Source organism: Candoia aspera, chromosome 1 (genome assembly GCF_035149785.1).
Source record: "Candoia aspera isolate rCanAsp1 chromosome 1, rCanAsp1.hap2, whole genome shotgun sequence".
Taxonomy (NCBI): Eukaryota; Metazoa; Chordata; class Lepidosauria; order Squamata; family Boidae; genus Candoia; species Candoia aspera.
In genome coordinates, this window is record NC_086153.1 from 88,297,720 (window position 1) to 88,313,091 (window position 15,372).

Here is a 15,372-nt window from a genome sequence, read left to right on the forward strand (position 1 = left end):
CTTGTGTGCTCATAACCTTAAAGGCTACAAAGTAACCATACCTGGAATTCTAAGTAGTTTTTTTAACAAAGCATCTCCAAAAGGATTATTATTGGAAAAGATAACACAGAAGGCAACCAAAATAATCAAAAGTCTGGAACAACTTCGTACAAAGAAAGAAAGGAAATACAGTGTTTCAGGATGTTTCATTTAAAAAAAAAGACAAAGTAAAATTAAAAAATCTGTGTATGTATGTGTGTAGACACACACACACACACGCTGTGTAGAAAGTGGACATGGAGGGGTTTTTTTTCCCTTGCCTCTCATATAATATAAAACTTGGGGCATTGGATTAAGCTGAACAGTGGGGGATTTGGGAGAGATGAAAGCAAATATTTTTCACACTGCATTACTTAATACTATGTAATTTGCTACATAGTATATACTGACATACTGATACCCACCAGCTGAGATGGCTTTAAAGACAAGTTCACAAAACCTAAGACTCTGATTGGCGTATTACCTCGAGGAGCCTAGGCAGCATGCTTCTCAATGCAAGTTTCTGGTGGATGGGTGGATGCCACTGGCTCCATATTCAAGAGCAGTCTAATTGGCTATTGAAAGAACAGAATGGCTTGATCTCTAAAATGTCTAAAATACTCTTTAATGAAAATGTATATTCCTATTCAGTATGCAAACACTATTCTGGATCCCGTGACGAGTTCCATACCATACAGGTCATTTTCCTAGACCCATCTTGCTCAATTGAAATGGTATGATTTTTCTTTGGTGTGTAACACAATTTTGTCTATGTTCATTTAAATTTCAAACAACAACAAATATGTGTCACACAACTCATTATGTTCCATTGGGTCTTATCTCCACATATTAATAATGGGAAACACAAGTATAACATTTGAGGGAAATGGCTGTTTTACGAAGCTGTAGGGTCCTCTCAATCTAAAAGGAAATGGGGCTGTTTTAATTTCTCTGTTACATGCTTTCTTTGTAAGAGGCAGCGAAAATAAGCCCCCTTTCCTTTACACTATCTATCATTCTCATGGCACTAAGGCTTGCTCATTAAACAAAAAGGCCAACCAAAAATAAACCAGGATTTACTTTCTCCACAGCCAAGCCTTAATATAGGAAACTAGAGCAAAAAACCGAATCCCCGTTCATTTTTAAAAAAAGAGGAGGAAGAAATGCGTTTCTAATAAATATAACATAGGCAAGGTCAAAAAGTGGCATACCTAGATTCTAAAAAACTGTGCAACAGACTTTGGAAATGCCATCACAAAGTGATGTATCCTAAGATGCTTCCTAACAGATGTGGCACAGTAATTAAACAAACAAAAGTGTGTTTTCCAGGCCTTGTCTTGGCTGAACAGTAATACAAATTTAGCAGCATGTTAATCAAAAACAGCCAGAAAAAGAGAAAGGCAGGAATAAAATACTATGGGCTTGCATCACTGTGGGTATAAGAGACACCTGCACATTCACCCTGGCAGAGGACAATCATTGGTTTCTTTTGAATTCATTCTTATTTGCAATCAAAATTTCTGCCTAGCCGACCTGTGTCGGTGAGTCTTCTGCCAAGTAGTAGGAACAGAATTTTGCCATGTACAGTCTGTGGTTTACTGTCAAGTCCTGGTTGGTGGACCCTGGCAATTTGATTACCCATCTCTCTTCCCATTATTATTGGAGGAGAGCAATTGCCTACAGATAAAAGATTAACACAATTATTAATCCTCTGACAATTCTGCTGATTGTTAACCAAGTGGCCAATGTCTTGCTCGAGTATTGGAACTTAGTGGCAACCCCGATAATGCAAGTAGACCTGATAATGAAACAACTAGCTTCCTTGGTGGGATAGAAGCAACCACCATAAGTAGGCTTCCTTCTACTGGGAGGCAAGCTGATCCTGTCACCGCTGCAACAGCATCAACCGTTGATGCTGTTCGATATTGTTCAACGTTGATGCTGTTCAATCCAAGCAAATTTACTCTCTTCCTTGTTCAATGTGCACGATCTATCTTCTTGAAGCCTATTCACTTTCCATAAACTGAGCCCATGTAGAATTTAAAATTAGCCAAGTAACCAAGTAAACTAGAAAGCTGACAATTCTCCTCTGATAACCGCATGAATCAAGCCAGTCAAGATTTGGATAACTGCATGAATTCTGTAGCATGCCTGAGAGCTAGTTTCAAGAATTTAGTCAAGAACTTAGAATTTAGACTATCCAACTGTAAAATTCACCAACTTCACCAAAGTAAACATTCAGTGCAGAATACACTGAATTTTTAGCTGGTAGCTAATGATCTGGGCTGGAATGAAAGAGGCTAAACTGACTAGTTCAAAGAGGGAATTGCACATTTTGAGATGTGGTATCACACACTCATAACTGCATTAATTCAGGTGTGTTTGGGCATTTATGGAAGAGTTAAGGGATTGAAGGATAGTACAAATGGGATGGGAAAACATCACTTTTTTTACCCTTCCTCTTCTGCACTTACACATCTGAGATTTCAAAAGTTGAACCCATGTAGAGCCAAGAGAATTCAGTTCACTGCCCAGTAAAAGCTGCATGGTCACACACGAGGCCCATGTCTATATTCTAAAAAAATCTTGCATGGAATATTCTGCTGGGGAAGGGAATACTTTACCCACAGATGCCTTACATGACAGAGCTTTCACTAGGGTTGAGCATTAGATGTGCTGGGCACCTGCCTTGGATGTGATGGGCACCTGCATAGCCCATCTGGCCTGTTTCTTTGATTCTGGCCCTGGCAACTTCAGCCCTCACACTAAGCCTTCACACTCTGTCCTATCTCTTAGGGGCATCCAGGCTGGGACTGCCAGAAATTAACCAAAGTGCACACATATGGAGCTACACATCAATATTTAGTCTTTTTTTTTTTTTAGTTATCCTGCAAACCCAGATTGGTACTGATACATCCACAGGCCTTAGTACAGTGCTTCTCAAACCTAGGTAAATTACCCAAAATTAGGTAAAAATGGTTCTTCTTTGTGAACACACAAACCCATTAAACTGACTTAAAGTGTTTTACCTGCATTGGGCAAAAAGGACTTTCTGATAAGTGGTTTTGGGTAACGAAGGAAAAAGGTTGGGAAGCACTGCCTGAGTAGATTTTAGCACCATGGCAACTTTATTGGATCATCCGTTGCACATAAATGTGCTCTCCCTATTCTCTCCCTGTAAAGGTTGAGACTCTTTGTAGCTGACTCTTACACTCAGGGTCCATGACAAAGTGCACAGAACTTCTACAATTCACCATTCGTCACACTTGGAAGTCACTGCATTATTTACCATTCTCATTACATTTTCCAGTTTCTGTGAATAGATTAGCTCCATACTCACAATCCACATATTCTTTCAGACTATAATGAGATCACTTTTGACTTCTTGGGATGCAAGGCTCACAGACTTCAGAATCAACCTTCCATCACTACTTGCTGCATCCCACCAAGTAAGCCCTCCTACCAATAAAGTTTCTTAACAAGCTTGGCCTGTGAAGCTTCAACTGAGTCCTAGCATAGAAACTGAGATTTGCTGTGTAAACTTTAGAAGTCTGTGATTTACTGCCGAGTCCTGGCTAAGAAAATGGACACTAACTGGCACCAAAACAAGACAAAACTGAATAGGAACTCAGGGAGCATACCTGTCTGAAACATTTTTGGGGATAATATGTATGAGAAGTCCCTAGCAGCTGCTCTCAGCCAAGAAAGCCTTATGAACCAGACTAATTGGGGGAAAAGGGTAAGGAGGGAACAGTTACAGAAAACTGGATATACTTATTTTAGCACCCAAATTACTGATAAGTTTGTTAGGGTGTGAATTCCTCAATCCACTAGCTCAGTGTTTCTCAACCATGGCAACTTTAAGAAGTCCCCAGCCCAGCGAGGCTGAGAAACACTGCTCTAGCTGACTGTTAATGCAGTAAAGAGGGCCGCCTGTTTTCCTGACATAGGATGAATATGCAGATGTTCTGGAGGTGTACTATTTTGTAAGTTGCCAACCTCTCCCAGGTTCTCAGAATTCTATTACTATGTGCTAGTGTGGTGTTACATTCAAACTACTGAGGGAAAAGACACTGAATTTTTCTATCTCATCAGTTTAAACACTTTTAAAAATTTAGTAGAATTATACCTTCAGCTTTTTTCAGGATGATTAAATTGCATTATTGGGCACATTTAGAATTAAAAGTATTGATCACTTAATAAGTAATATGAAAGGGTGCACCTGTATTTTGAAGTCTGAGCTAACCAGAAGCAAAACACGCGTTGTTTTAAAAAAAAGACATTAGATAGTATTTTGTTCTCAGGGAAGAACATGTCGTTTTCTTTTTCAATTAGGTTTTATGTGAAGATAAACGTTCAAATTGTACTAAACCAATTTGAAATCAAATACTGCTACTGATGATATCTCCCATGATTCTATTATTACGGGGGAGATTTCAGTGAGATTTTAGATCCCGAATTGGATAGCAATACTCCCACTCATAAAAGACTATCAGGAGTGAAAATTCTATGTTGAACGTATACGCATCATATAAGAAGGAATATAAAATATGCATGAGACTAGTTTGAAAAACAACTTCAGATAGCTACATGTCCTACTACCAGTATGCAGGGAGTTACAATAGACTGAGTATACTGTAAGTTAATGATACTTTAACACAGTGAATTTGCTTGAACATGCTTACATTACAGGTATTGGGAAAATGGTGAAAAACCTGGCTGGATCTTAGCAAACTGCATAAGGCAGAAAAACAATGAACAAATTGATACAGTCCTTAAAGATAGGAAGGGTGAGATATATTGTTCTCTACAAGATATGTAATGAAAAAGATCTTCAATTTCAAAATGCAAGGTGTTCTATTTTTATAGTTTACCTATAGATTAAATCTAAGAATCTTTCTGATGATGATATAGAGACTTTTTAGCTAAAATTAAGCTTCCACAAGTGGGTACACCACAATTATTAATTGTTCCTTTGACTATGGATGAGTGAATTTGACTGAGAGTAATGGTTAAAAAAAAACAGGATTTGATGGATTTCCTACATATATTTGATGGATATAAAGTATTTGTCAATACCTTTGTTCCTAAACTGTATAGATTATACAATAAAGATTTTTGAGATTCGTATTTTATCTTCTTTATTTAATTAAGCATATAACACAGTTCTACCCAAACCCCATAAAGATAATACTTTATGTGCTAATTATCATCCTATCTCATTCATCAATATAGTTATTAAAATCTTAATCAAAATTTTAAACAATAGACTTCAGCAAGTGATTTCTTTTGGAGTCAAGAATGATCAAGTTGGGTTCTTCAAAGCTAGATATAAACTGGATGATAATGGATTTATAAAATAGGTCCAGATTTGTATGTAGCCCCCAAACCGAAAGTGACATTTCTTTTTACCTATTTGGGCACTCTAAATGTACAACACAAGGATGCCCACCTTTTGCCATTTTAATACAAGTTTAAAATGCTTAGTAAGTGCTGTTATGACAAGATCATAATATCCATGGATTTTATCACAATTCATTAGAATACAAATTAGTATTACATGCTGACATTTAAATGTTTCTTTCTAAACTTTCCATTTCAATTCCAGTCTTAATGTACTTTGATAATGCATTTGGATGATTTTGGGCTACTCTGTTAACTATTCTAAGTCAGAATGGATACCAATAGATAAAGATTTGTTTATTGATAGCTTAAGCAATGATTATTTTCATATGTACACTAAATGTATTAATTTTTAGGTATTCTTATACCATCTGATATTTCTAAAATATATTTAATATGAGTAAAATATATAAAGAGATTTCTTTGACATTGAGATATGGGAGTCTATAAACCTTACCATTTTGTGTAGGGTTAATATTCTTAAAATAAATATAATTCCCAGGATATTTGATATTTTATATAGAACTCCTACATATATCTCTGGAAAAGATTTGCAAAAATGTAGCACATTATTTGATATATTTTGTTGTTGTTTATTCGTTTAGTCGCTTCCGACTCTTCGTGACTTCATGGACCAGCCCACGCCAGAGCTTCCTGTCGGTCGTCAACATCCCCAGCTCCCCCAGGGACGAGTCCGTCACCTCTAGAATATCATCCATCCATCTTGCCCTTGGTCGGCCCCTCTTCCTTTTGCCTTCCACTCTCCCTAGCATCAGCATCTTCTCCAGGGTGTCCTGTCTTCTCATTATGTGGCCAAAGTATTTCAGTTTTGCCTTTAATATCATTCCCTCAAGTGAGCAGTCTGGCTTTATTTCCTGGAGGATGGACTGGTTTGATCTTCTTGCAGTCCAAGGCACTCTCAGAATTTTCCTCCAACACCACAGTTCAAAAGCATCGATCTTCCTTCGCTCAGCCTTCCTTATGGTCCAGCTCTCGCAGCCATATGTTACTACAGGGAACACCATTGCTTTAACTATGCGGGCCTTTGTTGTCAGTGTGATGTCTCTGCTCTTAACTATTTTATCGAGATTTGTCATTGCTCTTCTCCCAAGGATTAAGCGTCTTCTGATTTCCTGACTGCAGTCAGCATCTGCAGTAATCTTTGCACCTAGGAATACAAAGTCTTTCACTGCTTCTACATTTTCTCCCTCTATTTGCCAGTTATCAATCAAGCTGGTTGCCATAATCTTGGTTTTTTTGAGGTTTAGCTGCAAGCCAGCTTTTGCACTTTCTTCTTTCACCTTCATCATAAGGCTCCTCAGTTCCTCTTCACTTTCAGCCATCAAAGTGGTATCATCTGCATATCTGAGATTGTTAATGTTTCTTCCAGAGATTTTAACTCCAGCCTTGGATTCCTCAAGACCAGCTTGTCGCATGATGTGTTCTGCATACAAGTTGAATAGGTAGGGTGAGAGTATACAGCCCTGCCGTACTCCTTTCCCAATCTTAAACCAGTCCGTTGTTCCGTGGTCTGTTCTTACTGTTGCTACTTGGTCGTTATACAGATTCTTCAGGAGGCATACAAGATGACTTGGTATCCCCATACCACTAAGAACTTGCCACAATTTGTTATGGTCCACACAGTCAAAGGCTTTAGAATAGTCAATAAAACAGAAATAGATGTTTTTCTGAAACTCCCTGGCTTTTTCCATTATCCAGCGGATATTGGCAATTTGGTCTCTAGTTCCTCTGCCTTTTCTAAACCCAGCCTGTACATCTGGCAATTCTCGCTCCATGAACTCCTGAAGTCTACCTTGCAGGATCTTGAGCATTACCTTACTGGCATGTGAAATGAGTGCCACTGTTCGATAGTTTGAACATTCTTTAGTGTTTCCCTTTTTTGGTATGGGGATATAAGTTGATTTTTTCCAATCTGATGGCCATTCTTGTGTTTTCCAAATTTGCTGGCATATAGCATGCATTACCTTGACAGCATCATCTTGCAAGATTTTGAACAGTTCAGCTGGGATGCCGTCTTCTCCTGCTGCCTTGTTATTAGCAATGCTTCTTAAGGCCCACTCAACCTCACTCTTCAGGATGTCTGGCTCTAGCTCACTGACCACACCGTCAAAGCTATCCCCGATATTGTTATCCTTCCTATACAGGTCTTCTGTATATTCTTGCCACCTTTTCTTGATCTCTTCTTCTTCTGTTAGGTCCTTGCCATCTTTGTTTTTGATCATACCCATTTTTGCCTGGAATTTTCCTCCAATGTTTCTAATTTTCTGGAAGAGGTCTCTTGTCCTTCCTATTCTATTGTCTTCTTCCACTTCCGCGCATTGCTTGTTTAAAAATAATTCCTTATCTCTTCTGGCTAACCTCTGGAATTTTGCATTTAATTGGGCATATCTCCCCCTATCGCTGTTGCCTTTTGCTTTCCTTCTTTCTTGGGCTACTTCTAGTGTCTCAGCAGACAGCCATTTTGCCTTCTTGGTTTTCTCTTTCTTTGGGATGTATTTTGTTGCCGCCTCCTGAACAATGCTGCCAACTTCTGTCCAGAGTTCTTCCGGGACCCTATCTACTAAGTCCAGTCCCTTAAATCTATTCTTCACCTCCACTGCATATTCCTGAGGAATATTCGTGAGCTCATATCTAGCTGATCTGTGGGTCTTCCCTAATCTCTTGAGTCTGATCCTAAATTGTGCAAGAAGAAGTTCATGGTCTGAACTACAGTCAGCTCCAGGCCTAGTTTTTACCGACTGTACAGATGTCCGCCACCTTTGGCTGCAAAGGATGTAATCAATCTGATTTCGGTGTTGTCCATCTGGTGAAGTCCATGTGTAAAGCCGTCTCTTAGGTTGTTGGAAGAGAGTGTTTGTTATGCAGAGTGAATTGTCTTGGCAAAATTCTATCAGCCTATGTCCTGCTTCGTTTTGTTCTCCCAGGCCATACTTACCTGTAATTCGAGGTGTCATTTGACTGCCCACCTTAGCATTCCAGTCTCCTGTGATGAAAATAACATCTCTTTTAGGCGTGTTGTCCAGTAGGTGCTGCAGATCCTCATAGAACTGCTCTACTTCAGCTTCTTCAGCATTTGTGGTTGGGGCGTATATTTGGATCACTGTGATGTTAGATGGCTTGCCCTGAATTCGAATTGAGATCATTCTGTCGTTTTTGGGGTTGTATCCAAGCACTGCTTTAGCCACTTTACTATTAATTATGAAGGCTACTCCATTTCTTCTGTGGTCCTCTTGTCCACAGTAGTAGATCTGGTGGTCATTTGATGTGAAGTGGCCCATTCCAGTCCATTTCAGTTCACTGACGCCCAGAATGTCTATCTTTAATCTTGACATCTCACCAATAACTACATCCAATTTGCCCTGGCTCATAGATCTTACATTCCAGGTTCCAATGGTGTGTTGATCCTTAGAACATCGGATTCGCCGTTCACCACCAGCACCGTCGGCCGCTAACCGTCCTTTCGGCTTTGAGCTAGCTGCGTCATCACGACTGGGGCTAGTTGAGCTCATCCTCTGTTCCTCCCCAGTAGCATTTTGACCATCTTCCGACCTGGGGGTCTCATCTTCCGATGGTATACCGACATATCTCTGGTTGTACTGATCCATTTAGTTTTCACGGCAAGAATACTGGGGTGGGTTGCCATTACCTTCCCCAGGGATCGCATTTAGTCTGACCTCTCTGTCATGACCTTCCCGTCTTGGGTGGCCCTTCACGGTTTAGCTCATGGCATCATTGAGGTGCTCAAGCTCCAGCACCACAACAAGGTAACGATCCTTTGCGGAGATTTGATATATAGCCTGCCTTTATTTGTACAACTCAAGGCAGTGTACATACTGCTCCCACCTCCTATGTTCCCAACAACAATCCTGCAAGGAGGGTTAGGCTGAGAAAAAGTGACTGGCCAAAGTCACCCAGCTGGCTTCCATGCTTAAAGGAAGACTAGAACTCTCAATCTCCTAGTTTCTAGTCTAGCACTTAACTACTACACCAAACTGCATCTCTGAAATTTGTTCCATAATTTTTGAAGGGCTTCTTAAATTGTAAAGATAATCTTGAAAAAGTAGTCAGTTAAAGACAGGACTTTAGGATTTTCCAATCTTGAATTATGCCATTATGCATATTTTATGACTAGTACCAAATTTTGGATGGCTTCACTCAATATAAATTATTTTCCTGGGCCTCTTTGGATATTCATACATAGCACTTTTAAATAACTGAATTATTGGGATTCAAAATATAAAATTAGACAAAACTTGTATTACATTGATTCAAATATCATTTATATTATTTCTAGAAAATTGCATTTCAGTCCTGTTTCTCATGCTAAATTGTTGTGGGTAATTAGACATTAAGATTAAGAAAAACTATTATTATACCCATATCTGAGAGTCAGAGTGAGCTTAGTGTTGGTTTTGTATCTTCACAACAAAAGGAATCTTGTATAAATCAGCCTATGTCATACTGGACTAGGATTTCAGATATGCCCTTGTATATATGTTCTAAATACATTTTCCATTCCTCTGTTGTAATGTATGTTTTGTAGTAGAAGATTATATCCCTTTGAAGTAACAGCTGCCTTTCCTACTTTTTTATTATAATATTATATTTGCAATTTTTGATCACAGAATAATCTGTGATATACTTAAATTAGTTATTTGGAATTCAGGGTTCAAAAGAACTTTCAAAGGTTGTGGAATTTTGATGTATATGGGAACACCTGCACATCTGTTGAAAAGCTGATAAAGGGAAAAGAGTAAAAATCTAGCCTTTTCTACCCTTGAGAGCTTCTGATTATTCCTGAGGAAGCCATTGTTGTCATACCATAAGGAGCTATAAGGAGGAAACCATTGTTTCGTGCCTACATATACTGATCTTCTGGGCTCCAACAAGCAAGCAAGAACTGTTTTGCTCCTCACAAAATTGTCAGATTGCCTCAGAAAGTGGCAAGCTAGGATTTGAAGAATAATATTACACTTTCTCTGAAGAGGTCTCATACACTCATATCAGAAAAACTGATGGGAACACCATAGCCAAAGAAATGTGGTTTCCCTCCTTTGTTGTTTGGGAACTTTTTTCATGTCAATGCTGATGATGGATTATATCCAACTCTCTCAGGAATTGGTTAACCCTCCAGAAGAGCATGGAAAGTAATGTGTTGGAATGTTACAGAGCAAGAAGAAAATCTGTAAAAATGGTCTTCTTATTCCTTAGAAGAAAGGAATTCATATTCATAAAAGCTTACTTTCTATGCAGGCTCACCATTAGAGACACATCATTAGATTTAACCAATAAAATATATTTATCAGATATACTGTATTTTATTCAACCATTAAACTACAAAATAAACAAGGTTATTTTTTTTAAAACGTACTTATGAACTATATTAGACTTCCAATATTTTATATTTAATATGCAAAATTTACAAGCAGTTTTCCCCAGTCTTATTTCTAAAGGTTGCAATATAGTTTAAATGTAAAATTTTTAAATAAACTTAAATCCTAAACCTTCTCTTGTTTCACATACCAGCCCTGTTAATAGTTTTACTATCACAGCCAAAATAGTGTTAACATACAAAAAAATACTCAAAAGACACTGAAGTACAGAGCTGAATATGAGGATTATAATAAAAAGAAAGGATTTTTGCTGCACATGTTCATGGACAGCATTTCAGGTTTTCATTTTGTTTCATTTTGGTTTTTTGCAAACTAGTAATAATAAAATGAACACACAACAGTTCAGTTAATTACTTCCTTGATGATAGTTTTTACATTTGCAGTTCACACTGCATTATTTTGGAGAAATTTGTTAGCCCATTAAGCAATGAAAAATAATTATCTATTATTGCCTTACACTGACACCTGGTGGAAGATTGCAGCCTATTTCCCCAATGGCACTAGGGTGAAAATTACAAGCAACTTAAAATACTTCAAATGCCAACTGGAAACAACCAACCTTATGTAATTTAAGGTATTACTCTTTCTCCCTCAGAAAATATTCATTTTGAACAAGATTTATATATCCAATTAACTGCTCCAGGCTGTACAGATTTCTACGTGACAAACACAAGTGGAATCCCATTTCCAAAGTAAAACCTTTAAATATTCCATTGGCAAGTGATGTGTTTCACTATAGGCTTCCACAGTGTTCCATTCCAAAAATAAATACTTTGATTTAGCTTTCCTCCTTAGGATGAAAGATGTATGTCTTTATGTAAGGAAAACAATATTACATTTATACACATTCACAGTGAAAACTTTTTACTTCATATGTAGCATTTAATAAACTTATACTGTATGTTTACATACTATTTCTGTGCAAATAAGATCTGATCCTTGCTCAAGAGAGTCTGCAGTTGAAAGAAACAATAAACATAAACCTATGCAATTTATTTTTGTAATTGACCAAAACAAAAAAGCCAAACAACCATTCTTGAAAAGTTGCATCTTTAATAGAATAGTCTGATTTGTTGCCTGACTTCTGAATGCTTGCTATTTCCTCCATATGTTCCAGAAGTAATGAAAATAAAGGTGGGCTGTCCAAGATTCTAATACATTTACATTATGTTCATACATATCTAATGATAGAAAATCATTATTCAGAATAAATCATCGTTTCACATTGAAGACGCTAGCGAAGATTAAATCCAAAAATAAGAATTCTACAAGTTCTACCCCACACAGCCAAATGATTTTCTACTCTGATAATTATACTTGATTCACTTTTGTTGCTACAATGCTCCAAAGTTTTGTTTTTTTAAAAAAAGACTTCAGTTTTTCAATAACCTTCCAGAAGAATCCTTGCTGACCTGCTCTCTCCCACTCCAGTTCTGGTTTAAACATGACTTTTAGTAGATAATTTAAAATTTGAAGTTACTGAACTTTAATGATACAGTTCAAGATCACTAAAGTTAACTTTTTCCACGTTCTAAAACTCACTTCTACAAAACCAAAGTTCCACAATGGTGCAGTTTGTGGAGCAGCAATTTTAAATCTCCAAAAAGGAAAACAAAAAGTCCATTAAGAGCACTAAAAGTTCAAGTTACTGTCAAAACCCCTGGGTCACCATCAACTCCTTTGGCATGAGAAGTGCTGCATTATTTGTAACTTTTTAATAGAAAATTAAATCAGGAAAAAGGTGAAACTGCTAACAGAAAAATCCTATGATAAATGGAGCTCCAGCTGCAAATCTGCAAGCAGCAAACCTCCCTTTCTAAACAGAAGAAAGGCATTAATTTCCACAACACAGTACTTATCTGTGCAAAAGAATGGTTAGACTAACCTTGCAAGTTCACTTTGCACATCAGAGAATTTCCAACAATACCTACCTACTTATGACTTAGAAAAAAGTAACTAAGGAAATAGCTGTACAGCTCTATAATTGGAATGAGTATTTACAAAGACATACTACTCACGCCGGACATTAGACCTGTTTGGAAGAATGTATTTCTATCAACATTCCCACACAAAGTATTCTTGAAATGGAACAGCAAAGTCCTGCTTTTCAATTTTTACTCACCTTGCAAAGCTTTTGATAACGTGGGGATGAAACTGCCATTCTCTGCAAGCGATGTAACAATACCACAACTTTCTGCAGTGATGTTCTCACCACCGCCATCATTTTAAGTTTGCCACACTTCTGAAGGCACCTCAGAATTTGCATTATAAATGAAGAGCACCCAGCATTTCCTCTCGGTCGCTGGACAATGATTTGCCAGCTTTCTGAGCATGCTCGCTTCCAAAGCAGCTTTTCCAAGGGACAGACTCAAAGGCATAGGCAGTAAGCATCATGCTAAAAGTATTTCTTCTTCTAGAGAGCCAAATACATACAAAAAGGAAAGCTTGCCTGCATCCTCCAAGGCTGGGTTTGCTCAGCAGTTCCAGAAAAACAGAAGTTGTTGATCAGACAGAGATGCCTGCTACGAAGTGGAGAACTACATACCAGCAAACGTTGATTAATTGACGAGTTAGAGCTGCAGAGATGAAGCACAATTCCTCCGGGAAGCCTGCTCTGACATCATCACAATAGTTCTCTTCTTAGATAGGCTTCATACAAAGACAGGGAACGGCATTCCTTCCCTCACTCCGGAGGAAGATGCTGTCACCCGCACACTGAAAGCAGCGCTACCAGAGCTGCGGAGCAAGCGAATCACACAGCCTGCTCTAAATCTTATGAGAACAGAGGGATACCTGCCCTAATTATAGCAGCCATACATTAAAAGCTAATAAATCACATAGCAGCAGTTCTCCAAAAGCTAGATTATTATCCACCACAGGAGGATTTACAGGGGCAAAACCTATCTCGTGAAAACTCTCTCAAGCTAATGTGCCTCGAGAGCTCCCAAAAGAATAATTCTACATGCAGAAGTACGAATGTAGTTCTGGTGAAATCTCCTATTAGAGCTTCTCCACTGAGCAAGAGACATCAAGATTTGATTTTAATTAAAAATGGTTTTAGATGTTTGATTACTCTACCTTCTTGTCTCCTCCCTGGTCAGGATCTTCACAGCTTTAAATCTTGATAAACTCTGACAAGTAGTGTCATTTAATCTCTCTTGCTGCGAGAGACAATGTGAGTTTAGCAGCAAGAACATACTCCCAATGTGGCAAAGTTATCACATGTTACACCATGTTTTCAAAGGCAGAGGATGCTGTAAGCTAGCTTAAGCACCATCCGTCTAAGGATAATCAGGCCACTACCCAAGTAGAATAATGCCTGGGAACCCTAGATATGCCACCTTGTCTTTTATGATGGCGGAAAGAAAGATGGGATAGAACACCAAGGAACACATAACTTCAATAGGAACCTTGGGTTCTTACAATAGGGCAGTAAGTTTCATCTTATTTAGTTTCTGTGCTTTAGGCAGAACGCAGCTAGATCACTGAAGCAAGTAACTCATCCAGCCCACCATCTTGCCTAACGTTCACATCACCCACTGTATTTCCTATTCAAAACCAGTGAGCAAGCACGCTGCACAGAGGATTGTGATGAGGAAAACTGGCCAACATGGTGTTCAGGAAAGGAAAATCCACACAAGACAATATAAATTATGGAAAAATTCATTTCCAACCATAAATAGAATTGATGGACAGATATTATGTATAAAGAACCAAATTTTAGTGGGTCATCCTCAGTTATGCTTGAAACCATTCCTAATAGTTCCAACTTACAAACTCAAAAGCCTGATTTGGAAAAGCAGCATAATTGCACGGCTCCGTGACACATTAGCATGAGGAGGAAGCTGAAACCACAAGAGATGGGCAGGGATCACATGGAAAGAACTTCTCAGGTGCCAGGAACCACTCTTTACATGGCTCTTTCTACTGTACCTGCTACTACCATTCCCGTGTGTGTGTGTGTGTGTGTGTGTGTGTGTGTGTGTGTGGCTGCTTTGTTGAATGTATGTTCCCTTCCTTATTGGAACAGCATGAGAAGAAGTAATAGGAGAACCATCTAACAATGACAACTCCTCGATGCTTCAAATGTTTTCTTACCAAACTAATGACTTACATATTTAGGAAGAATTATATTACTTTTAACATTGGCTTTTGCTTTTCTGAATTCCACACGGTAACTCCAACTGTGTTAAAGAACCAGTCAATTTATGCATCTGGGTGCTGAGCAGACTGATACTTAACTCCAGCAACTGCTCAAAAATCCAGGGAAGCAAATGGTTCACCAAGGCATGCAACCAAAAAATAGGAGCATTCTTTTTTGCATGTGATTAGAGCCTCCATATATTGATTGGCTGAGGCATCAGAATAGAAAAGTCACAAGCTATAAAGATAGCCAATTCTGGTTGCCTGACTCTAATGATTTAATTGGATCCATTTCCGCAGGAAGATGACCTTTATGCCTCCGCCAGCTAGAACTTCAAAAATTCTTCTTGTACATCTAACCAATTTATTGCCATTAGCAAAATCAATGAAAGCT

General features: G+C 38.3%; 1 protein-coding gene across 4 annotated transcripts in view; it reads right to left on the bottom strand.

Annotated features, from left to right (window-relative positions):
• Positions 1-15,372, bottom strand: part of UTRN (utrophin) — a 398,463-nt gene that overhangs the window by 219,090 nt on the left and 164,001 nt on the right. Inside the window, exon 1 of one of the 4 annotated variants that reach the window (XM_063309074.1) lies at positions 12,958-13,310. The exons of the other annotated variants lie outside the window; for them this stretch is intronic. Coding sequence (XP_063165144.1) covers positions 12,958-13,101 — 144 coding nt within the window. The 5' untranslated portion in view covers positions 13,102-13,310. Of the gene's footprint in view, positions 1-12,957; positions 13,311-15,372 lie in introns of those variants that run through there. 4 annotated transcript variants of the gene reach the window in all.